We start from the raw sequence: 27,068 nt of genomic DNA, 5'->3' as shown, positions 1-27,068 counted from the left end.
CCAGCAGCTGGTGTGGGGACTCCAGTGACCAGCATCTGGAGTGGGGAAATGAGTGACCAGCAGCTGGAGTGGGGACTCCAGTGACCAGCAGCTGGAGTGGGGACAACCATGACCAGCAGCTGGTGTAGGGACTCCAGTGACCAGCGGCTGGAGCGGGGACATCAGTGACCAGCAGCTGGAGCAGGGACATCAGTGATGAGTAGCTGGTGTGGGGACTCCAGTGACCAGCAGCTGAAGTGGAGACTCCAGTGAGCAGCAGCTGGTGTGGGGATGTCAGTGACCAGCAGCTGGATTGGGGACATCAGTGACCAGCAGCTGAAGTGGCAACTCCAGTGACCAGCAGCTGGTGTAGGGACTCCAGTGACCAGCAGCTGGAGTGGCGTCTCCAGTGACCCGCAGCTGGAGTGGGGACATGAGTGACCAGCAGCTGGAGTGGGGACTCCAGTGTCCAGCAGCTGGAGTGGGGACATCAGCGACCAGCAGCTCGTGTGGGGACATCAGTGACCAGCAGCTGGTGTGGGGGTTCCAATGACCAGCAGCTGGAGTGGGGACATCAGTGACCAGCAGCTGGTGTGGGGACATCAGTGACCAGCAGCTGGAGTGGGGACATCAGTGACTAGCATCTGGAATTGGGGCTCCAGTGACCAGCAGCTAGAGTGGGGACATGAGTGACCAGCAGCTGGAGTGGGGACATCAGTGATGAGCAGCTGGAGTGGGGACATGAGTGACCAGCAGCTCCAGTAGGGGCACCAGTGACCAGCAGCTGGAGTGGGGACAACCATGACCAGCAGCTGGTGTAGGGACTCCAGTGACCAGCGGCTGGAGCGGGGACATCAGTGACCAGCAGCTGGAGCAGGGACATCAGTGATGAGTAGCTGGTGTGGGGACTCCAGTGACCAGCAGCTGGTGTGGGGACTCCAGTGACCAGCAGCTGAAGTGGAGACTCCAGTGACCAGCAGCTGATATGGGGACTCCAGTGAGCAGCAGCTGGTGTGGGGATGTCAGTGACCAGCAGCTGGATTGGGGACATCAGTGACCAGCAGCTGAAGTGGCGACTCCAGTGACCAGCAGCTGGTGTAGGGATTCCAGTGACCAGCAGCTGGAGTGGCGTCTCCAGTGACCCGCAGCTGGAGTGGGGACATGAGTGACCAGCAGCTGCAGTGGGGACTCCAGTGTCCAGCAGCTGGAGTGGGGACATCAGCGACCAGCAGCTCGTGTGGGGACATCAGTGACCAGCAGCTGGTGTGGGGGTTCCAATGACCAGCAGCTGGAGTGGGGACATCAGTGACCAGCAGCTGGTGTGGGGACATCAGTGACCAGCAGCTGGTGTGGGGATTTCAGTGACCAGCAGCTGGAGTGGGGACACCAGTGACCAGCAGCTGGTGTGGGGACATCAGTGACCAGCAGCTGGAATGGGGACATCAGTGACCAGCAGCTGGAGTGGGGACTCCAGTAACCAGCAGCTGGACTGGGGACTCCAGTGACCAGTAGCTGGTGTGGGGACTCCAGTGACCAGCAGCTGGAATGGGGAAACCAGTGACCAGCAGCTGGAGTGGGGACACCGGTGACCAGCAGCTGGAGTGGGGACACCAGGGTCCAGCAGCTGGAGAGGGGACACCAGTGACGAGCAGCTGGAGTGGGGACTCCAGTGACGAGCAGCTGGAGTAGGGACACTAGGGTCCAGCAGCTGGAATGGGGACACCAGTGACCAGCAGCTGGAGTGGGGACACCAGGGTCCAGCAGCTGGAATGGGGACACCAGTGACCAGCAGCTGGAGTGGGGACATCAGGGTCCAGCAGCTGGTGTGGGGACACCAGTGACCAGCAGCTGGAGTGGGGACTCCAGTGACCAGCAGCTGGAGTGGGGACACCAGGGTCCAGCAGCTGGTGTGGGGACACCAGTGACCAGCAGCTGGTGTGGGGACACCAGTGACCAGCAGCTGTAGTGGGGACACCAGTGACCAGCAGCTGGAGTGGGGACACCAGGGTCCAGCAGCTGGAGTGGGGAAACCAGGGTCCAGCAGCTGGATTGGGGACACCTGGGTCCAGCAGCTGGGGTGGGGACATCTGTGACCAGCTGCCTGGTGTGAAGTGGGGACAGGGCAGTAGTGCGTGATGGCCACCTGTGGTCAGTCTGTGTGGAGATTGCCTGTGCGCTGGTCTGCTGGGGAGAACCTTTGGAGAGAGAGACTGTGATGTTTGCCTTTTTAACCTCCTGTTTTTCTGATGTATAGTTATATTGTGATGTAACCTCTTTTTTACTTAATTTTTCTGTTCTGTAAGTAAGGATTGTTCCTAGCTGCTCTGTATCGAAGATGGTGCCCTGTTGGTAACAGTGCTACATTGTAACTGAAGAAGCTGTCCCTCAGTTACCTTTGTACCTAACATAGTGCTGTAAGTGGCGACTTATCATTGGTGTACATGTGACAATAAAGCTAATTCCATTCAATTCACTCACTTAAATCATTGCTCGTCTGTCACTTAACTTCATCAACTCAACTTATCCCCCACAATCCTCAGCATCCTTGGCCAACAAAAATCCATCAATTTCAGTTAAAAATCAACACATGGTATCGCACAAATTGATACTTTGGGAAGAAAGTTGCAAACTTCTACTATCCCTTGTGAAAATTTCTTGAAATTTAATTCCTGAAAAGTCTGACTCCCATTTTGACCACTCCCCTTAATTTTAGATTCTTCAGTTGGAAAAAGTAGGTATTCCCCTCGAACTGACCAAATCAGAACTGTTCAGATGATCAAGTTCAATTCTTATTTTTGAATGCTCACTATGACATGGTATGTTGCAGAGTGTTCAGCATTTGGGTTGGTTTTGCTGAGGTCTAGGTTGACCAAGCTGGTAGATGCTTATACAATTTCACTATCCAATGGTTTCTTACCAGCTAACATACAGGGAACACTTCGGCTAAAGCAAGAGGAACTGTTGTGGTTCATGGCACAAGGGCTTCCCTGTTCATGGTTTCCGAAGGGCAGGTATTTCAGGTTGTTGTCTGTAAAGGTGGGATTGACCTTCAACAGGCCCAGGTCACTGGTGAAATCTCGGAGTCTCTTTTCCTGGTGCTCCGTGTTACCATAAATACTGCTGGCATCAATGTAGGATGTCTGCATATTGATCTGGTCACATCGATTTGGGCCCGAAAACCCTGAGCAGCACACAAGAGCTGATCGGATGAAGGGCAGGCACGGATGAGCATCTGTATTCCGTGGGTCATCATGTGGTAGCTGTGGATGAAAGGCCAGAATGGTAATGGAAGCAGATATTCATAGGCCCAAAGATGAGGATACAGTGGATGAGCATTGACAACCCATAATCCTGCTGTGGTTCTGAAGAGGGTTTCTTGCCAAAACAATTTTTTTCAATCTTTGTTTTTTGGATGATGGGAGAAATGAGAAAACTGGTTAAAGTACATTATCCCAGCTGTTTTATGAAGGGGTTTGGGGAAATAGCCAAAGGTCAGGATATGCTGGTCCTTGGAAGGTTGTGTAATTACTTTGAGGAGCAGTTTCCTTTTTTGAACTTCAATGCTTGATATTTAACATTAAATTGGGAACCATTATTTATGAAATAAAAGCAAATTACTGCAGATGCTGGAATCTGAAACCAAAAGAGAAAATGCTGGAAAATCTCAGCAGATCTGGAAGCATCTGTAAGGAGAGAAAAGAGCTGACGTTTCGAGTCTAACTGACCCTTTGTCAGGATGGAAGGGGTTTTTATAGGGTAGTGATGTTGTCATGTACAGGGGCATCTGCCAGTCACACATTGTGTTTGTATAACCATGTAGGTCAGTTTAGAAGTTATTTTTATTTCTCATTGTATTTTTTGTTCAATTTTAACTTTATTTCATTTTGCATATGTTCCCTGTTCATTAAAAATACATTGCATATAAATGAATAACAAAAAATGAACCCTACCATAGAAATCTAATTTTAATTAAAATATGTATTAAAAACTACTGAAAGATGTTTAAATAATTAATCACTGAGTCTCACACTGAGTGCATATCCTCAAGTCCCATTAGAAGCTCTTACAGTGAAAGGAACAATCCAGTTCAAAAGAAAAAATTATCCTGCATCTGAGGGATTATAATCTTTTTCTTGAATGCATCCAACACTAATATTAAGACAAGGGATGATTCTCGTAGTTCATGATGTTCTTTACTTTTGTATAGGTTCTTTGATTTTGTCAAGAAAGATTGCCTCATAAGTTACTTTTCTTTGCTCAATAATTCCTGTACCCTTAAAGAGTCTGCTTTCCTGAGATAACAGTGCCAGGTAACACATCAGAAAAAGAATAGCACTCTCAACTACAGCTGTACAGAAGAGTTTCATAATTGTAGGCTCCACTCAAAACTATTGCAATTTTCTGAGGGATTACAATCCTGTTTGTCCCTTGATGACCAGATTCTTAATGTTAATTTTAATATTCTTAATTCTTAACATGTTCCTTCAATTTGCTATGTGGGGCGAAGTATTCTCCCCTTGCATATTGAACTACTATCTGAAAAAGAATGATGTAGAATGTGCTTGCCTTGAAATATAAATAGGAAGTTAGTACTGAAAGGAGTGATGTAGTGGTCTGTTGACGTGGCAAGGGTTATTGATTTGAATGAGCAGTACAGTAATTCACATTGACCTTTCATATTCTGTTCTTTGAAGTTACTGAATGAGCCAAATTGGCAGTATGAGGAAGTAACATATTATAGGGATTATTAATAAACATTATCACAAAAGTCTTAAAGAAGAAATCATTTTGCCTAATATAAATACAAAAAATTCCATGAGCACTGCTGACTGCTTTCCTGTGAATGTGTTTAACTCGTGTTTTTAAGCAATAAACTTCGTAAAATACTTAAGTGTTCTTCTGAAAATGTTTCTCCTCAGTCAAATGGACTTTTTTTCCTACTGCTCTTACCATAAGGTACTTACGCAGTGATCTCCTCTGCTGATCACATATTGTTTGTATGTTGTGTGAACTGCCAATAGTTGTGTTTGGTGGTTGTGTGCATGTTGCCACAAATCCTCCTTCTTATATTCAGTCTAAAGGTCCACCTAATTCACAATGGTACTACTTACACTTACTAGTTAGATGTAATCACAAAGACTATCAGGTGATGCATCTGTCAGCATTGGAACCTTGTGTTTCTCCTCCACCATTGTACAATCTGAAACACTAACTGAAAAATGTGTTGCTGGAAAAGTGCAGCAGGTCAGGCAGCATCCAAGGAGCAGGAGAATCGATGTTTCAGGCATAAGCCCTTCTTCAGGAATGAGGAAGGTGTGCCAAGCAGGCTAAGATAAAAAGTAGGGAGGAGGACTTGGGGGAGGGATGTTGGGAATGTGATAGGTGGAAGGAGGTTAAGGTGAGGGTGATAGGCTGGAGAGGGGGTGGGGGCGGAGAGGTCGGGAAGAAGATTGCAGGTCAAGAAGGCGGTGCTGAGTTTGAGGGTTGGGTCTGAGAAAAGGTGGGGGGAGGGGAAATGAGGAAGCTGGAGAAATCTGCATTCATCCCTTGTGGTTGGAGGGTTCCTAGGCGGAAGATGAGGTGCTCTTCCTCCAAGCGTCGTGTTGCCATGGTCTGGTGATGGAGGAGACCAAGGACCTGCATGTCCTTGGCGGAGTGGTAGGGGGAGTTAAAGTGTTCAGCCACAGGGCGGTTGCGTTGGTTGGTGCGGGTGTCCCAGAGGTGTTCTCTGAAATGTTCCGCAAGTAGGCGGCCTGTCTCCCCAATGTATAGGAGGCTACATCGGGTGCAGCGGATGCAGTAAATGATGTATGTGGAGGTGCAGGTGAATTTGTGACAGATATGGAAGGATCCCTTTGGGCCTTGGAGGGAAGTGAGGGGGGAGGTGTGGGCGCAAGTTTTGCATTTCTTGTGGTTGCAGGGGAAGGTGCTGGGAGTGGAGGTTGGGTTGGTGGGGGATGTGGACCTGACGAGGGAGTCATGGAGGAAGTGATCTTTTCGGAACGATGATAGGGGAGGGGAGGGAAATATATCCTTGGTGGTGGGGATTTTTGCCATGTCTTCCTCATTTCCCCTACCCCCACCTTATCTCAGTCCCAACCCTCGGACTCAGCACCGCCTTCTTGACCTGCAATCTTCTTCCCGACCTCTCCGCCCCTACCCCCTCTCCAGTCTGTCACCCTCACCTTAACCTCCTTCCACCTATCGCATTTCCAACACCCCTCCCCGAAGTCCCTCCTCCCTATCTTTTATTTAACCTGCTTGGCACACCTTCCTCATTCCTGAAGAAGGGCTTATGCCCGAAACGTCGATTCTCCTGCTCCTTGGATGTTGCCTGACCTGTTGCGTTTTTCCAGCAACACATTTTTCAGCTCTGATCTCCAGCATCTGCTGTCCTCACTTTCTCCTCCTTAAACATTGACTGTTTAGAACCTTTACCTCATACAATGGTCATTAGCTACAGTAGTAGCTTCATTCCCACAACACAGAGATCATCTTATGAAGAAATAGGGAAAAATAGAAAGAAGAGGCCAGCATGGAAACTTAGGATGATCACAATGTAAGAAATTATCAGGACATTTAGGACCTTTCCACAGAATGAATACAGCATAAAACAAAGACCATTCAGCCTACCATGATTGTACAGGCTCTTCAGGCCAGCATCATTAAGCAGCCCCAATCTCCTGCCTTTCCCCATATTCTTACACATTGTTTCTATCCGAGTAACCATCCACAGTTTTCTTGAATGCCACAGTTGAATCTGCCTCCATCTCCATTCAAAACACTAATGACTTGCTGTATTATAAACTGTTATTTCACATCACCCTGCCTTTTGCTTGCTGTTAGTGTTTTGTGGAGTACAAGCAGTTGGTCCCATTCGAACAAGAGTTAAGCCACTCTATCAAGAACCTTTTATTTCGGATAGACCAGATGGACGTACATTTCACTGTGCCAACATTGGTGACCATCTAGTTCCAACAGAATCCTCAGTTGACTCTAAACAGACAAACAATGCCTCACCTTGATGGGGAAACAAGGATTTCTTTGGACACAAGATCTTTCACAATGGATGCCAATACTGGACACTTCAAGACCCTGAGATGGGCGGATTAAACTCATATCATGAGTCATCCACTGCCCCCACTCCATAAAAAGCTGAGTCCATTCGGGATCTTCAATTATGTCTTTAATACTTGTTTTCAGAATTTTATTGGAAACCCCTCGAGCCTGCAAAACAAAAGAAAAAAATAATAACTAACTTTTAAGTATTCAGGTCCTGGTCCATCTTACATATTTTCAATATGTTTGTCTTGTGAGTCACAGGTCTTGAGCAGAACCTTATAAATCAAATTCGTCCTTGGTTATTTCCAGCAACACATCGCAGATTATTACAAACAAAAAAGAAAATTATTAGCAACAGATGGTAGAGTAAAAAATCTTTTTATTGTTTTTCAGGTTTATATTGTGTCTTTCTTTCTATTCACTGACTTTGTCCCAATTTCTTTAGCGTTCAGATGCTTTAGGGGTTAGTCTTAAAATGCAACTCCCTTCACATGTCCCCTATCCCGCAGCACAATACTTAAAGTTAGAACTGTCCAGATATTTTAATATTTTAAAATTCCAAATAGTAGCCACTGTTTTGCTATGTTGCCTGCCAGTTGCTTATTACCCAATTCTAATGTTGTTGTGAATAGGTGAGGAGGAAGAAGCAGCTCCTATCTCAGTTGATCACAACAAATGTATTTCAACAAACTGAAAGAACTGTGGCTGCTGAAAATCGGAAGCAGAGACAGAAATTGCTGTAAAAACTCAGCAGGTCTGGCAGCATCTGTGGAGAGAAATCAGAGTTAATGTTTCGCATCCAATAGCCCTTCTTCAGAAGGGTATGTATTTCAAAATGTACTTCATTTCTTTTTAAGACTACAGCTGTCATGCTTCGGTTGAAATGTGCTTCACTAGAAAATAAAGGACTCAATTAATAATGTTTCTTGGGTAAGATGTGAGCATAGGATCAAACAGGAGCCAAATCAAATCAGCCTTTCTACTTCTTTATTTACAATAAGATTAAACTATCGAAAACCCCAACTGATCACTCCAATGGTGCCTAACCAGATTAATCCAGAACAAGTAATTAATTTCCAGGAACCAATTTTGTATCTTAAACAAGAGACTTAAGTGTTTATTTAATACAACATAACTTACCAGTAGACAAAAAAACAATAATATAAACTGATCAATATCTATGTTTTAAACCCCAAATATTTGTTTTCAGCCCATAGTCACACAAAAATAGACAGACAAACAAACAGTTAAGGGGTGAATCAGAGAAAATGATGTAATTGGCCAGATTATTTAAGTGTTTTTCATGCTAAGTTGTTTCACAGGCATGGATGTGGACTCATTGGTTGCTTTTCTGGAACCACCAATCAGGATCACTTTGTCAAATCACCCAGGCAAAGGCAGCAATACTTCAGTTTTCTAACCTTTAACCTTCGGGAAATTTAGGGTGTAGGTTTGCTCGCTGAGCTGTAGGTTTGATATCCAGACGTTTCATTACCTGGCTAGGTAACATCATCAGTGGTGACCTCCAAGTGAAGCGAAGCTGTTGTCTCCAGCTTTCTATTTATATCTTTCTCCTGCATAGGGTTCCTGGGGTTTGTGGTGATGTCATTTCCTGTTCCTTTTCTGAGGGGTTGATAGATGGTATCTAGATCTATGTGTTTGTTTATGGCGTTGTGGTTGGAGTGCCCGGCCTCTAGGAATTCTTTGGCATGTCTTTGCTTAGCCTGTCCCAGGATTGATGTGTTGTCCCAGTCGAATGGTGGTTTTTTTTCCCTCCGTGTGTAGGGCTACAAGGGAGAGAGGGTCGTGTCTTTTTGTCGCTAGCTGGTGTTCGTGTATCCTGGTGGCTAACTTTCTTCCTGTTTGTCCTATGTAGTGTTTGTGGCAGTCCTTGCATAGAATTTTGTAGATGACGTTGGTTTTGTACATGGGTTGTACTGGAGGCCTGGCACTCCAACCCACAACACCATAAACAAACACATAGATCTAGATGTCATCTATCAACCCCTCAGAAAATGAACAGAAAATAACATCACCACAAACCCCAGGAACCCCATCCAGGGTAAAGATATAAATAGAAAGCAGGAGGCAACAGCTTCGCTTCACTTGGAGGTCACCACTGATGATGTTACCTAGCCAGGTAATGAAACATCTGGATATCAAACCTACAGCTCAGCGAGCAAACCTACACCCTAAAAACTGCCAATCACTGAGAACTCAAACTCTGGCAGATTGATTGTGTTAGAGGATTCTGTAGTCCAAGGTAGAGACAGACGGTTCTGTGGCCAGCAGCGAAAAATCAGAATGGTGTATTGCATCCCTGGTGCCACGATCAAGGATGGCTCAGAGAGGGTGCAGAATATTCTCACAGGGAAGAGGGGCCAGCAAGAGGTCATTGTCCACATTGAAACTAACAACATAGGGAGGGAAAAATTTGACATTTCGAAGGGAGATTGCAGAGAGTTAGGCAGGAATTTAAAAAGGAGGTCCTCAAGAGTAGTAATATCTGGTTTACTCCTGGTGCTACAAGCTAGTGAGGGCAGGAATAGGAGGATAGAGCAGATGAATGTATGGCTGAGGAGCTGGTGTATGAGAGAAGGATTCACATTTTTGGATCATCGGAAGCTCTTTTGGGGTAGAATTAACCTGTACAAGAAGGACAGATTGCTCCTAAATTGGAAGGGGACTAATATACTGGCAGGGAGATTTGCTAGAGATGCTCAGGAGGATTAAACTAGTAAGGGGGGTGGGGTGGTGGTGGGGGGGGGGGGGTTGCAGGTGAGGAAGGTGGGATCCAAGGCAATAGTGAGGAAAGAGATCAATCTGAGACTGGTACAGTTGACAACAGAAGCGACTCAAACAGTCAGGGCAGGCAGGGACAAAGCAGAGAATAAAGTAAGAGTGATAAATTAAACTGCATTTATTTCAATGCAAGGGGCCTAACAGGGAAGGCAGATGACCTCAGGGCATGGTTAGAAACATGGGACTGGGATATCATAGCAATTACAGAAACATGGCTCAGGGATGGCCAGAACTGGCAGATTAATGTTCCAGGATACAAATACTACAGGAAAGATAGAAAGGGAGGCAAAAGAGGAAAGGAAGTGGTTGGGTTTTTTGGTAAGGGATAGTATTACTGCTGTACTTAGAGGGGATATTCCTGGAAATACATCCAGGGAAGTTATTTGGGTGGAATTGAGAGAAAAAAAAGGAATGATCACCTTATTGGGATTGTATTATACCCCCCAATAGTCAGAGGGAAATTGAGAAACACATTTGTAAGGAGATCTCAGTTTTCTGGAGGAATAATAGGGTGGTCATGGTAGGGGAATTTAACTTTCCAAACATAGATTGAGACTGCCATAGTGTTAAGGTTTTAGATAGAGAGGAATTTGTTAAGTGTGCACAAGAAAATTTACTGATTCAGTATGTGAATGTACCTACTGGAGAAGGTGCAAAATTTGACCTACTCTTGGCAAATAAAGCAGGGCAGGTGACTGAGGTGTCAGTGGGGGAGTACTTTGGGGCCAGCGACCATAATTCTATTAGATTTTAAATAGTGATGGAAAAGAGTAGGCCAGATCTAAAAGGGAATGCTGGATGACTAAAGAAATTGAGGGTTTGGTTAAGAAAAAGAAGGAAGCATATGTCAGGCATAGACAGGATAGATCAAGTGAATCCTTAGAAGAGTATAAAGGCAGTAGGAGTATACTTAAGAGGGAAATCAGGAGGGCAGAAAGGGGACATGAGATAGCTTTGGCAAATAGAGTTAAGGAGAATCCAAAGAGTTTTTACAAATACATTCAGGACAAAAGGATATCTAGGGAGAGAATAGAGCTCCTCAAAGATCAGCAAGGCGGCCTTTATATGGAGCCACAGGAAATGGAGGAGATAGTAAATGAGTATTTTGCATCAGTGCTTACTGTGGACAAGGACATGGAAGATATAGACTGTAGGGAAATTGATGGTGACATCCTGCAAAATGTCCATATTACAGAAGAGGAAGAGATGGATGTCTTGAAATGTGTAAAAGTAGATAAATCCCCAGGACCCGATGAGGTATACCCGAGAACTCTGTGGGAAGCTAGGGAAGTGATTGCTGTGCCTCTTACTGAGATATTTGTATGATCGATAGTCACAGATGAGGTGCCAGAAGACTGGAGGTTGGCTAATGTGGTGCCACTGTTTAAGAAAGGTGGTAAGAACTAGCGGGCATAGGTTTAGGGTGAGAGGGGAAAGATGTAAAAGGGACCTAAGGGACAACTTTTTCACGCAGAGGATGGTACGTGTATGGAATGAGCTGCCAGAGGAAGTGGTGGAGGCTGGTACAATTGCAACATTTAAGAGGCATTTGGATGGGTATATGAATAGGAAGGGTTTGGAGGGATATGGGCCAGGTGCTGGCAGGTGGGACTAGATTGGGTTGGGATATCTGGTCGGCATGGATGGGTTGGACCAAAGGGTCTCTTTCCATGCTGTACATCTCTATGACTCTATGACTCTATATCAACACTATCACAAGAGCTAGGATGGGTACAGCAGAGCATTGCTCAAAAAGCTAATACAATTCAGGACAAAACATTCAACTGACAGGTAAAACATAAGTCCAGATATCCAACCCTTCTATTACTGGGCACTTTATCAATAGCTATAGTATGTGAAGTTTATAGAGCTACAGAAAGCTCACCTGCTTACCTTGCATAACCTCAATCAAGAAGACAAAAGCAGCTTGTTGTCCCCTAAGAATGCTTTCCCAGCATTGTTCTGGAGCACCAGTAACACAATGGTTCAATGCAATGCATTAGTTCCAGAAAGCAGATTAGCTCCACCTCCTCCTCTACCTCCTAGACCCAAAACGTTAGCTTTCTCTGTTACCACGGATGCTGCCTGACCCACTGTGATTTCCAGTATTCTTCTGTTTTCAGTACAGGTTCTAGCATCTGCAGTAATTAGCTTTCTGATCTAAAACTGACAATGGATGATAATGTATCTCCACACTGTGCACATTACAGACCCACTCTGCAGAAGAAGAATTGTACACCGTGCATCGTATTGTACGGTGAATGGTCCAGATCTGAATGTAACAAACTGCAACTTGTCAGCTTGTTCAACACCTACACCTTGGCCAAGCCCTCACACAGCCTTATAGATGTTTCTTCACACGCAACATTTCCCCATTCCTCAGTCAAACACCTCTAAGATGAGACGCACAATTGAAACCACTCATACCTTCCAAGGCTGTTCCATTATAAATCATCTAAAGCAACTCATATAAAAGAGATGCAAATCCATTTGTTGATTTCAGGATTGGTGTACAGCTTATGGATACAGCTATTTAGTTAGGGACACCAAATAATGTTATTTAGTCCCTTGGGATGTTAGATCATTCCAAAAGTAACTACCATTGTATGATACTCTCAACACAACCTGGCTTCTCCCATATCTTTAAAAAATATATTTATTCTGGTTTCTTAAATACATCATGGCCTCAGCTTCAATCATTGTCCTTTTATGTAAAGATTTATTATCCACTCCCTTTACTCTTACTGATCTTAAGTTGACATATCTCATTGTGTATTCCTGAACTGAAGAAATAACATTTTCCTATTGTAATTGTGGACAAACTTCTTCAAAGCCCAACATTTCAAATTCTCTTTAAAGCAATGTTATAAGACAGCATCTTGAAGGTGTATAATTATGTATACGGTATCCACCTAGCTCACATCTCTCAATTACTACTTCTCCACTCCATAGATAGTTTTGCAACACAGTGGATGCACATAATCTCTTCCACCCTGGAGGGGCTTCTGCTTCCTGCTGGATCACTCTATATAATCATGTGAGATCGATAGCATCTTAGTATTACATTAGAGATCACAATTATTGTACTTTCTGCTGATGTCTCATTATTCTACAACTCAATGGACAATCACCATATATTGGCAAAGACACATGCTTAAAAGTTAAATTATCTTATCTCCTTGGTGAATAGGGATGAAAGGGGAGGGATTGACAGAATCCACCTCAGCCACAATCACGGTGGTAATCAATACAAGCAATGGCGATCCCATCTGCTGACCACGGAGCTTTGTTTCTCTTTATGAAACAATCAGCCATTTAAGTGGACAGAGATGGGATCAAGAATCTAGGGGAAAATTACATTAGCCCTCTCCTCTAAGTACTGATAACTAATCAGAGGCCAGCAGCTAGCCATTGCAAGCAGCATCAGTAGGAACAGTGTCTCCTATCCAGTAGAGGTCTGAGAGACACCTGTTCATTGGGGAGTGAAGGCTGAGCATTGTGGAATGGGGAGGGGGATCCTCAGAATGGAGATCGGGGGTAAAGAAAAGGATGGGTCATGGAAGGCAGATCAAAGGCAAAAAGGCTTTCAGGGGGCACTTCATCCCCTTCTCAATCAGATACTGAGTACCCTTTCACAAGGGTCATAGCCTGGGTATTCACAAAAGCTCCCACCTGGTGAGTACTCCATGTGCTGCTGGTTGAGTGCCAGTGATAACAAGCTGATGCTCTTAAGTGAGCCATCTTTGCCAAGTGAGACCATGACAAATTACACTGGGTCTAAATGGCAAGTGGTAACAGAAACAAAACTAAAACACAAGAGAAACAATGCACTGAATGTCCAGTGTTTGTTGCCAGTCCTTAATTGCTCTTGAACTGAGTGGCTTAGCTATTTCAGACAGCAGTTAAGAGTCAGCAATATTGTGTGTTTCTAGAGTCCCACATTGGTCAAACCAAGCACGCACAGCAGATTTTCATTCCTCAAGGAAGTTAGTGAATCAGATAGATTTGTGCAATGATCAGTGATAGTCATCATGGTCAGCTTTACTGAGACGAGCTTTATATTCCACATTAATGAACTGAAGTTTAGTTCCACCAACTGTCACGAATCCATGCCCACTAAGTTAGGGTTGCTGGATTACTAATCCAATAACATTACTACTATGCTGCTGTCTCCCCCTGGATTGATCCCATCACCTTCTCTGATTTCTATCCTTCCTGGTAGACAGCACAATGAGCCTTTAGAAAATTTCTGAATGAAAATGTTATCACACCTAAGTAATAATCCTTATTAACAGTTCAAAGTTTGGGAGAAAATTTGTAGCTCGGGTGCTCGTAGTTGTGGTTCTGTTCGCCGAGCTGGGAATTTGTGTTGCAGATGTTTTGTCCCCTGTCTAGGTGACATCCTCAGTGCTTGGGAGCCTCCTGTGAAGCGCTTCGGTGATCTTTCCTCCGCCATTTAAATGCCAGAGCACAGTAAAGCTTCGTGACAGTTGGTGGAACTAAACTTCAGTTCATTAATGTGGAATATAAAGCTCGTCTCAGTAAAGCTTCACAGAAGCGCTTCACGGGAGCTCCCAAGTACTGAGGATGTCACCTAGACAGGGGACGAAACGTCTGCAATACAAATTCCCAGCTCGGCGAACAGAACCACAACTTATTAACAGTAATTAACCATATTAATGTTGACATTGAACTCCCTCTGATTTGGAAGAAACAATGATAATTACCAGTGGCAGAGGAAATCCTGAATACAGTTTCCCTTCAATCCAGCCTTTTGGAAGTGCAAATCCATCCTCATATTGAGCTGGAAGCCAACGGGCATAAGGGGTATTAGTTGCCCCCAGGTGAGGAACCCTCCTGGAAAGAGCAGGAAAAAAGTATTGTGAACTTCTCAGGACAGAAACAATCAGAGAAATCTAGGATTTTTACCTCCATGAGCAAACAATGGCTTCCATTTTTCTATTATTGCAGATTCCTTCAACTGATACATGTGTAATTGTTTCAAGTGAAATAAAATGTCCTCTTTTTGCCTCTCTAACTCTACCTTCTCCTCTAGGATGCTCCTTGATATGATTTTCTTAGGCCAAGCTGTTGGTCACTTTTTCTATATCAGCACATGTACTTCTTTTGATAACATGATTGTGAAGAACATTGGAACATCTTATTCCATTGAAGGAGCTATGTATGTTTAAGTTATTGTTTAGAGCAGTTTTACTGTTGCTGTTACCAATAGATACAGTGCTAAAAGATTGTGTTGTATATCCATATTCATGGTATTTTTAGGAATTATTACATTTGGCTCAGTTTACTTATGCAGCCCAGTAATTAACAATAATTCACCATTTCTCGTTTCATTTTCTTAATATAAGCTATTGTGAACCATAGCTGAAAATGTGTTGCTGGAAAAGCGCAGCAGGTCAGGCAGCATCCAAGGAGCAGGAGAATCGACGTTTTGGGCTCATGCCCGAAACATCGATTCTCCTGCTCCTTGGATGCTGCCTGACCTGCTGCGCTTTTCCAGCAACACATTTTCAGCTCTGATCTCCAGCATCTGCAGTCCTCACTTTCTTCTATTGTGAACCATAAGTGAGTAATACTTCACTGAAGGTACCTGTTGTTGCACTTGGAATTGATGGATCTATAACGGTTGGACCAGCAGTCTTTCTTGCAGACAGGGGTTTGAACAACTGCTGAATGCTCTACAGTATGCATCAGATCATCAAGGTCAGGCAAGGTTAAAGGGTCTACAGAAAAAGAATCATGAACTGATGATAATGGAAGGTGAATTGAAATTTTATATGCATTACATTCAGAACTTGATAATGAGACAAATAATGGATTTTATATTTAACGTAAGTTTTAATGCTGATGATCAAGTAAACTATCAGTGAGCTAACCGCAGATAAGTTTTCCTGCAAAGGAGATTGTAAGTTGGTCCAAGGTTTTATGGTTTATTAGTCATCGTGGCAACTGGATGCAATGATATTGGCTGCAACACTCATGGGATGAAGGCATCCCTGGCTGGGCCAGCATTTATTGCCTATTCCCAGTTGACCTTGAGAAACTGATGGGGAGCTGCCTTCTTGAAACACAGTAGTATATTTTATGTCGTTAGATCCATAATGCTGTATTGGGAGGGAATTCCAGGATATTGTCCCAGCAACACTGAAGAAATGGCAATACATTTCCAAGTCAAAGATGGTGAGTGTTTCGGAGGGTATTTTCGGATGGTGCAGTTCTTATGTATCTGCAGCCCTTGCCCATCTAAATTGAAGATGTTGTGAGTTTGAAAGGTGTTGTCTAAGGAGCTTTGGTGAATTTCTATGTGTTATTTCTGTATTTTGATGATCAATTTTCCTTTATACTGAAATTCATCCTTTCCCAGAGCTCACTTTGAAATTTGTTGTCTAATCTGTAAAATATAAACTTTAAAAACCTTACATTACCCACCTCCTATTCTTGAACTGACTCTGGTTCTATCCTTTCTATCATCGGCAATATTGTGTATAATTCTGGTCACCTTACTAAAGAAGGGGACATGCATGCATACACATGTATTGGAGGCAGTTCAGAGAAGGTTTGATCGGCCGGTTCTTGGGATGATGGTTTTACCTTATGATGAAACTTTATGCAGGTTGGACCTATTCACATTCACATGAGTTGTGATCTTACTGAAACGTATAAGATTCTGAGGGGAATTAACAGGGTTGATGGTGAGCAAATATTTCCCTGAATGGGAGAATCTTAAATTGAGAACATAGCTTAAAATAAAGATAATTTGAAGTAAAGGTGAGAAGGAATTCCTTCTCTCAGAAGCAGGTTAATTTTTGGAACTCTCCGCCCTGTGAAGTAAGCTGGGGTCACTGAATATTTTCAAGGCTGAGTTAGATGGGCAAGTGATTAATAAGAGAATCAAGAGAGGCAGGTATGAAAATGGAGTCGAGGCCACATTCAGATTAAAGGTAAAAGAAGGGCTTTTGCCCGAAATGTCGATTTTCTTGCTCCTTGGATGCTGCCTGAACTGCTGTACTTTTCCAGCACCACTCTAATCCACACTCAGATTAACTTTGATCTTAATGAACGATGCAGAAGGCTTAAGAGGGCCTTTCCTGCTCCTATTTCTCATGTTCTATGTTTTCACTTTTGGCATAATAAAAATGTTAGCAGATAGTGGGATGGAGAAATCTGGGTTTTCCATGTGTGCCAACAGGTTAAACCATGTTTGAAAAATACTTTGACCATTAAATTCTGTCAACATTTCATTAGCTGACATGAACAAACCTTCTAGACACCCACCATCAATAACCTACATTCTTGAGTTTGAGTACTTGTCTGTGGTTGAAGTCACTTCTGAACTGACCTGATATATTGAATGACCACTGGGGGTGGTGTAAGAGCACATGTTGTTGGATGATTGTTAAGGCAGTCGCCACTGAATCAGAAGCATGCTGTTTCTCGTTTGCTAACTGCTTGAAGAAGTTTTGGAGTTCTAAAGGCACTGGTGTTGCTTTATTAATATTTCCTTCACTGCAAACAGAGAAGAGAAAATAATGTGATGGGTTTCATGAAGGCCATAAGTCAATTGGACTATCTTGAAGATTGGGAATATTTGCAAGTTTCCAAAGTCCTTTCTTTTATAGCACCGGATTGAGTATCTACCAAAAAGCTATTCGCTTCCATTTTTATTCTCCATCCCCACTGTCAAATAAGATACTGTTGTAAAATTGATGTAGTATTGTTATAAATAAGAAATTTCCACCTGTATGCAGTGGAAGATCCATAAAAATGTCCAGCAAAGTTGTAGATATTGGTTCCCACAGAGTCCAGCACACAGCCTGTTCACCCTTACGCTGAATCTGATCACGGTTTGGCCAAGTATCAGCTTCACTGAACTTGGTGTTGGACTTCTCTCCCCAACACCGAGCATGTTTTTCACATGGTTATCCCACTTCTTCACATTAACTACCCACCACACCCCCATAAACCTTTGCATCGAGTGCTAGCCTGATCCTCTTACTCATTGCACAAAGAGCAAAGAACAATACAGCACAGAAATAGGCCCTTCAGCCCACAGAGCCTGCACCAACACATTTTGTTTTACTAAACTAAAAACATTTTGCCTCTGAGTGGTCAATATCCATCTAATTCCCTACCTTCTCAAGTATTTGTCCAGCTGCATCTTAAAAGCTTTTGTTGTATCTGCTTCTACCACCTCCTGTGGCAGCACATTCCAGGCACTGACCACCCTCTACGTAAAATATTGTCTTCCATATCTCCTTTAAACTTACCCCATTTTACCTTAAAGCTATGTCCCCTCGTAATTGACATTTCTGTCCTCGAGGGAATTAGCCTGACAGCCCTGAGAAATGAGTGACCAGACCCCTGATAGCTCCCCAACTGTTTTCCTGCGACTTCCCTGACTGGCTGTATTAGACCCACATCTACCACTGGACGTGGCCCACTCCCACACTGTAGAGGTATAGAATACCTGACTGGCACTGCTTTGACCAGATGCCTAAATGTGCCTATGTTCCTGGACTGATTTCAGACTGCCCTATACTGATTGTGCTGGGATACCTGACTGAAGGGTGTCTCCCTGGACCTGACTGCAGACCACTCTCTGTTGACAGGGAGACAATTCTGTTGGTTTGCAGCAGTAGGTTTGCTATGGATGCAAGATTTGCATCCCTTGACTGATGGCTGCTGAGCAGCGTGACAAGCTGCTTGGCTTTGTGTCTCTGCTAAACTGCAAAGTCAAGCAGCAGAACTGTGACCCTCTACATTCTGGCTGAGGCAGCACAATGCAAAAAGTAAAGGCAAGGCAGGCATGCTGTGAGCATCCAGGTAGGCACTGAGTGAGGATGCATTAAGAGAGAAAGAGGGCACCTTTGAGATGCAGCCTGGTCTGGTTAATGAGCTGGGTTTGTGTCCTTGTAGGGAATATGCCCTTGCAGCAGCACTGCAGTGTTGCATTGAGATGGATATGAGATACACCTTGATGATGTGCAGAGGGGGGTATATGTCAGATATCAACATTTGTGGATGTGTGGCACATGCAACATTACCACTGGAGCATCCTTTGAGACGTTGTGTGTCCAAGCTGGTGGTCCGGAGAAGCAAGTAAAAACATGAGCTGTCAGGTACCCATATTGACTTCCATGTCAGGAATTCTTCATGTCTACTGAGTGATACAATAGGAACCTACATATTAATGAGGTGAGATTGGATAATGATGAGGGTGCTAATCTTGTTAATAGGCCTTTCAGTACTCACTATTAGAAATCTTGTCTCAACATCTGGAATTAGTTGGAAGATGGGACACATTGCTCCCAGTGTGGAGACAGGTTTCACTTCAGTCTCCTAAATGTTTTTGGCATAACCCATGTTATTTAGAGCCTGGGAAGCTTCTGTCCCTGCTATTTGTCTGCTGGATGGGTCACATTCTCTGATTCTTTGCCAATAGATAAGATTCCAAAATGATGCATTTAGACCAATGACAGGGAAAACTTCCATTTATACCCTACCCAATCTGCTCAGGGATGTTACGTTACCTACTCAAGGCTGGAGTAGAAACCTGGAGTCCTGGCTGAGAAGAGGGGACACTATCATTGTGCCACTGGAAACCCTTTTATTTCTTAAGGAAATGTCTTCCAAGTGTGAGGTGTTTTAAAAAAAGATTCAATACCTTCTACTGAAATGAATTGTGTGACAATAGAATAAACAGCAGCACAAAATACAACCAAGACTATGGCAGAAACAAAGTGACCATGTTCCAGATCAAAAAGTAAATGAGTAAACCGAAGGTGACGCAAAAATAAAGATAAAAGGTTGGGTTTTTACAGAAGTAGTTTAAATTTTTACAGTATTTCAATTATTTTATAAATTATAAGGTAGATTCCTGACATGGGTAGACTTCCTGATGAAGGGCTTTTGCCCGAAACATCGATTTTCCTGCTCCTCGGATGCTGCCTGACCTGCTGTGCTTTTCCAGCACCACTCTGATCTAAACTCTGGTTTCCACTCTCTGCAGTCCTCACTTTTGCCATGGGTTGACTTTGATTTTACTGTAAGGATATAGATTTTATCTGAGAGCTTGGATTTTTAACATAAGAAAACTTAACACTTTAACATTAGCAGTTTGAAATTTCTAGCCTCAGGGTCAGACTCCAAGTCAGGGCTTTTCAAATCAAGCTTGGAGTTTTAGCCATCGTAAGCTTAGTTGTGTGGATTCAACGTCTCAATTGAAGGACATTTGTACAGTGAACCTTGAGGTAACTTGTTTTAGACAGCATTACACAGGAATCTTGGCCTCTTCTGTGCATTGACAAAATAGATAAATTCATAGCACTTGACTAGAATCTAGAAAGAAATCTGTTACAAACCATTTTGAGAAGCTAGGACATATTTGTTTGAGACCCAAGAATGTTAAGGGTAACTTGATAGAGGCCCTTAACATTAGCATTAATGAATTAAACAGGGATAGATCTTTCCAAATATTGGAGAAGGCACAAGTATGAAATAATCCCAAAAACAAATGCATGGAGATTAGAAAAAAAGTAGTGTTTTGTATGGATAGTGTAAGCAACTGTTGAAAGATTTCATATCTCTAATTAGAAAAGGGAACATTAATGGAAGTAAGGAGAAGTGTGGAATAGGACTAAGCTGTGATGTGGCAGGTATGAGACACCAAATGATATGCGTCTAAGCTGCAATTTCAATGATTTTAGTCATTGACAGAATATGAAATACAATAAGAGCACAAATCTGTCCTGAGAGGTTGCGCATCATATTGGCGAAGTCTCTGAAACTCGTCTTGCTCATTATAGTTGCACCACTTTTATTGTTGACAGCATCATCCTGAAGTTGTATATGATGCTACAGTAATGCAGATGATATCAAGCTACATTGGACATAACATAAAAAAGATTGAGTGCAGTTAAACCATGAAATGGCACAACGTTTTGCAATGCATATGACATTAAGGTAATGTAGGTCACTTGCAATGATAATTTCAAAGCAATCTCTTTAGGCGTGTTCTGACACAGAAATATTATAATACAGAGATAGGGACACCAAAAAGCACCACAAGACCCTCCTAGAAATGCCAGTTAGAACATGATACCTAAACAATAATGAATTTTGATTAACAAGGTAATAATTTGATAATGTTTATTGATTGTTAATTGGCTATGCATGCAATGTAAAACTAAAAGCAGCAAAACTAATTCTGAGCTGGAATCATGGAAGGGTATAGTTCAACCAAAACAAATTATTCTAATTGTATAAATTGTGAGAGAATCCAGTTCAACAGTAGTCATTGAGGTTAATACTCACCCATCACTGAACTCTTTATAAAACTTGCTGATCATATTGATAGCTTCCTGCAAAGCATTTTGCTGGAACTGACTTCCCAGGAGTTTCTTGGAATCTGTACGCATAGGAGGAACATAACCATTCAGTAAACAGATAAAAAAACATTCAGGAGGATTTTGTTCTACAGTGCTCTGCTGTCTTACTCCATTTAAGTAATGTTCAGCTTCTTTATTTTTCAAGAAACAATTAAAAGAAGTACTCTGGACAGAATAAATATTGAGACTAGGGCAGGGAATGAATAATAAAAATGAGGAGGCAGCCTAGACTGCACAAGCAGTGAGATGTAGGAAACTTTGCATGGATGAGAACAATGGATCTACACACAGGTACAAGGAACTGAAGTCAGGGACATTTGTTTAGCATATGATTGTAGACTGTGGAGTTGAATCATCTTACATGCAAGTGACTGCTGGTATATATAAAGAGTGAACATTAAAGGCTTTTTATGTTTTGTCTAAGACTGCCAAGACTAGTTCTCCCTGTTGGTGAGCTTATCAAGTTATACTTCAGCAACCCAATATTCTCCTTATTCAACTGTTGAAGGATGAAAGTTAGGTAATTGGAGATGTAGAGATGCTGCACAATTCCAGAGTTTGGGACCTGGGCAACTGAAGGAACAGACGCTAGTGGTGGACATATTAAAAATCAGGGATGGTCAAGAGGTCAGGATTAGGTGAGAACAGATATCTGTAAGGGTTTGAGCAGAAGAGTTAGCGAAGGTGAAATGGAATTATATAAAGCCCCGAAGAACAATAAATGTGCTATGTCAGGTGACACACTAGTTGAAGTGCATATTTTTGAGTTCATGACAGTGTATTGGAGTAAAGTTAGCTGCATGCTTCTTGCGTGTGGTAGGTTCCAACTTGGAGTAGAAGAAAGATACAGGAGACAGAGTTCGGGGCACAGTGGAGTGATGTGAGAAGGTTCTGGTAGTCTAAGCATGCTGGGGAAGGAGAGGGGTTGGTGATTGGCAGGAACAATCAATCAAGGTAAGAAAATAAGATGTTTAAAGGATGGTGTCAGCACTATGGAGATGTGCAGTGGCTCATAGGGTCCTTACAGGACTTTGATTGCATTTATATCTTTTTGACTATCCTGCCACGATTGCTCTCAGACAATGCATCTTGCATCACATGGAAAGAAGGGCAGCTCAGTCTGCTATTTCAGCCATGCCCAAAAAAGTGATGGGTATAAACTGGACACTAACCTGAAGATTTTCTAAAGAATAAACAAAAACCATAATAGAGGAAATTCCTTGAACTAAGCACTAGACCATGCAAACGTGAGGGCATGTCAGCAAATTTCACTCTCTGACTTAGCTAGTCTCAACAAGTAACAATGATGCAGAGATGAGCAAAGTGAAATCAATGTTGCATGAATTATTTAGAAGTTCTGTCAGATTTTGTGGACCAGCCATGCCACCCCTATGTTCTCAAGTCTGATTTTGATGGGTAAGGAAGTGTGGCAGTAATGTCTTGGGCACAATGCAGAGGTTTCCTCTTCAATCAAGAGACTTCCTATCGCACCTCTGCACCGACTGCATTATTAGCTGATGGCAAATTTGACTGATGAAATGCTTTCTCTGCCATTGAATTAGACATGATTTGCTTTGCATGCACACTGCTGGCACCTACCATGTTCATTGCACTTGTGTGGGAAATGGGAAGAAGCGAAAGTGTAACAGGCACAGTTTGGTTATGACATTGGGAATAATACACTGTTGACAAAATCCCAGCCAAGGATGTGAATTTTAAAACCAAGACATTTGTTGGCCTGGAGCTCATATATGTTGGTGAAGAAGTAATGAAGAGGATTGATGAAGGCAGAACAGTGGATGTGATGTGACTTATATAGATTTCAGTAATGCATTTGACAAGGTTTCTCATGGCAGTCTGGTTAGTAAGGTTGGATCACATGGAATACAGGGAGAACTAGTCATTTGGACACAGAACTGGTTTGAAGGTAGAAGATAGAGGGTGGTGGTGGCGCGTTGTTTTTCAGACTGAATACTTGTGACCAGTGATGTGCCACAAGGGACCACTACTTTTCATCATTTATATAAATGATTTAGATGCGGATGAAGTGTGGTGGACAGCGAAGAAGGTCACCTCAGAGTACAATAAGACCTTGACCAAATGGGCTAATGGGCTGCGGAGTGGCAGATGGAGTTTTATTTAGATAAATGTGAGGTACTGCATTTTGGGTAGACAAATCAGGGCAGGATTTATACACTTAATGGTAAGGTGCTGAGGAGTGTTGCTGAACGCAGTGTAGGTTCATAGATCCTTGAAAGTGGAGTTGCAGGGAGACGGGATACTGAAGAAGGTGCTTGGTATACTTGCCTTTATTGGTCAGTCTATTGAGTATAGGAGTGGGGAGGTCATATTTAGCTGTACTGTGCATTAGTTAAGTCACTTTTGGAATACTGTGTTCAATTTTGATCTTGCTGCTTTAAGAAGGATATTGTCAAACTTGAAAGGATTCAGAGCAAGTTTACAAGGATGTTTGCCACAGTTGGAGGGTTTGGGCTATAGGGAAAGGCTGAATAGACTGTGACGGTTTTCTCTGGAGTTTCAGAGGTTGCAGGGTGATCTTATAGAGGTTTATAAAATCATGAGGGGCATGGATATGGTGAATGGACAAGGTCTTTCCCCTAGGGTGGGGGAGTCCAGAGCTAGAGGGCATAGGTTTAAGGTGAGAGGGGAAAGATATAAAAGAGGTCGAACGGTCAACTTTTTCATGCAGAGGGTGGTGGTGGCTGATACAATTACAACATTTAAAAAAAAAAATCTGGATGGGTGTATGAATAGGATATGGGCCAAGTGCTGGCAAGTGGGACTAGATTAATTTAGGATATCTGGTCAGCATGGATGAGTTAGACTGCACAGTCTGTTTCCATGCTGTACATCTCTATGACTCTATGACTCTATAAGTGCAGAGGAAATAGGGAAACAGAACATGTTGTGAGTAAAGACACACAAGTGTGGGCCACAGAGGTTTTAAAAATTTAAATCTCTCCAAAGTGAGAATGTGTATGCAAGACACAATAACCCCAATTCACAAACATGAAAGCAGCATCAAAATGATGCGCACAGTGCCCTTGATGCATTTATCTGGATGAACCACCTCTTTGCAAAATTGTTGTTATTTGACATGTCACTCTGAAGTAAGAGAGCATATGATTGTGGAATAACCTTTCAACGGAATTTTAAAATTGGGCTGATTTTTTGTTATTCTCTGAGTTAACTCATGTTTGATTTGTTTTCTCTGTGCAGGGAACTAATGTGCTTAGCCTGGAAATTTCACTCAATGATGTACATGCTTTCATCACATGAAGGTGAGGCCTCTGAAACTGTCATAGTTACAGAATGATAGTCACATCAAGAATAAGCCTTCACTTTCTTGACTGATGTTATAGTGAGTCAAACTGAGGAAGGCCTCAGTTTGGGTTCCTTTTGCACCACAGGTGACCCACCACCACTATACACTCTTACACACACGTGCACTTGTACACACACTTTCACTCACACAAACACACTCACACAGACCCTCTCTCATACACACACTCTATCTCACGCATAAACATTCGTTCATACATATGGACATACAGACACACACACATTCTCTCAGATGCATATACTCCCTCACATTGATGCTCACTACCTCTCAAACACACACAAGTTCTCTCTCTGTCAAAATTAGTTCCAAAAGCACACAATCTGTAGGCGGTCAGTCCATGTAACATTTTATAAGTTCCTACTTTAGAAATAGAACTGGTCTGACTCAAGGTTGGAATACAGACAGACTCTAACTTCACACCTTTAATACATTGTCTGGGCTGAGATGTCACCTTTTTTTTAATAAAACCTTAAATTATTTCAAGAATGTGACTTGAAAGAAGTTCTGGGATTTACACATTAATCAATCAAAACCTGCAACCCATTCTCAGTGATTAAAGACATAACAGGTTTGTCCAATACATTGCATCACTTTTATGACACTTTGATCTTTTACTATACATTGTGTATCCTATGATCCTTCCCCACAAGCTACGTGATGAAGGAACACTGCTCTGAAAGCTTGTACTTCCAAATAAATCTGTTGGGTTATCACCTGGTGTTGTGTGTGATTTTTAAACTTTGTCCATGCCAGTCCAACGCTGACTTCTCCATATCATCAATATAAAGGAGGTGACACCTCCGGTCAGACAATGTATTTTAAATGTGAGGCCTTGTTTGGAGACCATCTGTGTCTTAATCTGTAGTCAGACTGGTTTTATTTCCAAAGTAGGAGTTCACAAAATGCCACATCAACCGACTGTACATCTCTATGACTCTATGACTGCATGAGTACAGAGGAAATAGGGGAACAGAGCATGTTGTGTGAGCATGTTGTGTGGTCAGCAGAGGTTTTGAAAATCTAAATCTCTCCAAAGTGAGAATGTGGTATCCAAGAGCATAGAATGACACAATCACCCCAACTCACAAACATGAAAGCAGCATCAAAATAATGCACTCAGTGCCCTTGATGCATTTATCTGGAGGAACAACCTCTTTATAAAATTATTGTTGTTCTACACGTAACTCTTAAGTAAGAGAATGTTTGATTATGAAATCACCTTTCAATGGAATTTTAAAATGTGGTTCTTTTTTGTTATTCTTGAGTTTGGAACTAATTAGTAAGCATCTACAAATACAAACCTGCAAATGAAAATTCACCCCATAGACGTGTGTGTGTGTGTGTGCTTGATGGAGTATATGCGTGACTGTGATGGAACATATGTTTGTGAGAGGGTGGGCACATGAGTTTGTGTGTGTGTGTCTGAGAGAGAGCATGTGTATGAGAGACGGTCTGCATGAGTGTGTGAGTGTAAGAGCATAAGAGTGTACGCACGCATACACACACACTCTTACACATTCACACACTCACATGCATACCCTCTCGCAGGCATATACTCTGCCAATCTATTAAGCACACACATACACACGCACTCTCTCACTCTCTCACCCACACACACACACATGTGCACACACACACTCTCTCTCACGCACACACTCACACGTGCATACAGACGTACGCATACAGATGCGCGTGCACACACGTACACACGCACGCGCACATGGACGCACACATTCCCTCTCTCTTTTTCTCTTTCTCCCCCTCTCTCTCTCACACACACACGAATATGCACAAACCTTCTCTCCCTCCCTCTCTGACACACGCACACGCACTGACATTCTCTCTGTCTCTCCGTCGCACACATGCACATAAGTCTATGGGGTGAATTTGCATTTGCTGATTTATATTTCGAGATGCATTCTATTTAGTTCCAAAAGCACACAATCTGTAGGTGGTCAGTCCATGTAACATTTTATAAATTTCTACTTTAGAAATATGATTTGGAAATGCCGGTGTTGGACTGGGGTACACAAAGTTAAAAATCACGCAACACAAGGTGTTGTCACAATCACCTGACGAAGGAGCATTGCTCCGAAAGCTAGTGTGCTTCCAATTAAACCTGTTGGACTATAACCTGGTGTTGTGTGATTTTTACTTTAGAAACAGAACTGGTCTGACTCAAGGTTGAAATACAGACAGACTCTAACCTCACACCTTTAATACATTGCCTGAGGTGAGTTGTCACTTTTTTTTATAAGACCTTAAGTTAGCTTGAGAATATGAATTGAAAAAAGTTCTGGGATTTACACATTAATGAATCAAAACCTGCAACCCATTCTAAGTGATTGAGACATGACAGCAATCTACGTTTGTTCAATTTGATCTTTTACTATAAATTCTTGGATCTTTTACTATAAATTCTGCATCCTATGATCCTGTTCCACTGGCTACCT

The 27,068-nt window shown here is 42.7% G+C and overlaps 1 protein-coding gene across 1 annotated transcript in view; it reads right to left on the bottom strand.

Annotated features, from left to right (window-relative positions):
• LOC140491400 (eosinophil peroxidase-like) overlaps nucleotides 1–27,068 on the bottom strand; it is an 81,811-nt gene that overhangs the window by 31,858 nt on the left and 22,885 nt on the right. The window contains exons 3-8 of the mRNA XM_072589519.1: nucleotides 21,178–21,271; nucleotides 17,204–17,370; nucleotides 15,455–15,587; nucleotides 14,571–14,700; nucleotides 7,000–7,206; nucleotides 2,897–3,239 (exon numbers count right to left, since the gene is read on the bottom strand). Of these exons, the coding sequence (XP_072445620.1) occupies nucleotides 2,897–3,239; nucleotides 7,000–7,206; nucleotides 14,571–14,700; nucleotides 15,455–15,587; nucleotides 17,204–17,370; nucleotides 21,178–21,271 (1,074 nt within the window). The remainder of the gene's footprint in view (nucleotides 1–2,896; nucleotides 3,240–6,999; nucleotides 7,207–14,570; nucleotides 14,701–15,454; nucleotides 15,588–17,203; nucleotides 17,371–21,177; nucleotides 21,272–27,068) is intronic.

Source organism: Chiloscyllium punctatum, chromosome 19 (genome assembly GCF_047496795.1).
Source record: "Chiloscyllium punctatum isolate Juve2018m chromosome 19, sChiPun1.3, whole genome shotgun sequence".
NCBI lineage: Eukaryota > Metazoa > Chordata > Chondrichthyes > Orectolobiformes > Hemiscylliidae > Chiloscyllium > Chiloscyllium punctatum.
Note: the sequence above shows the minus strand (reverse complement) of the source record. Positions and strands in the feature narration are given on the sequence as shown.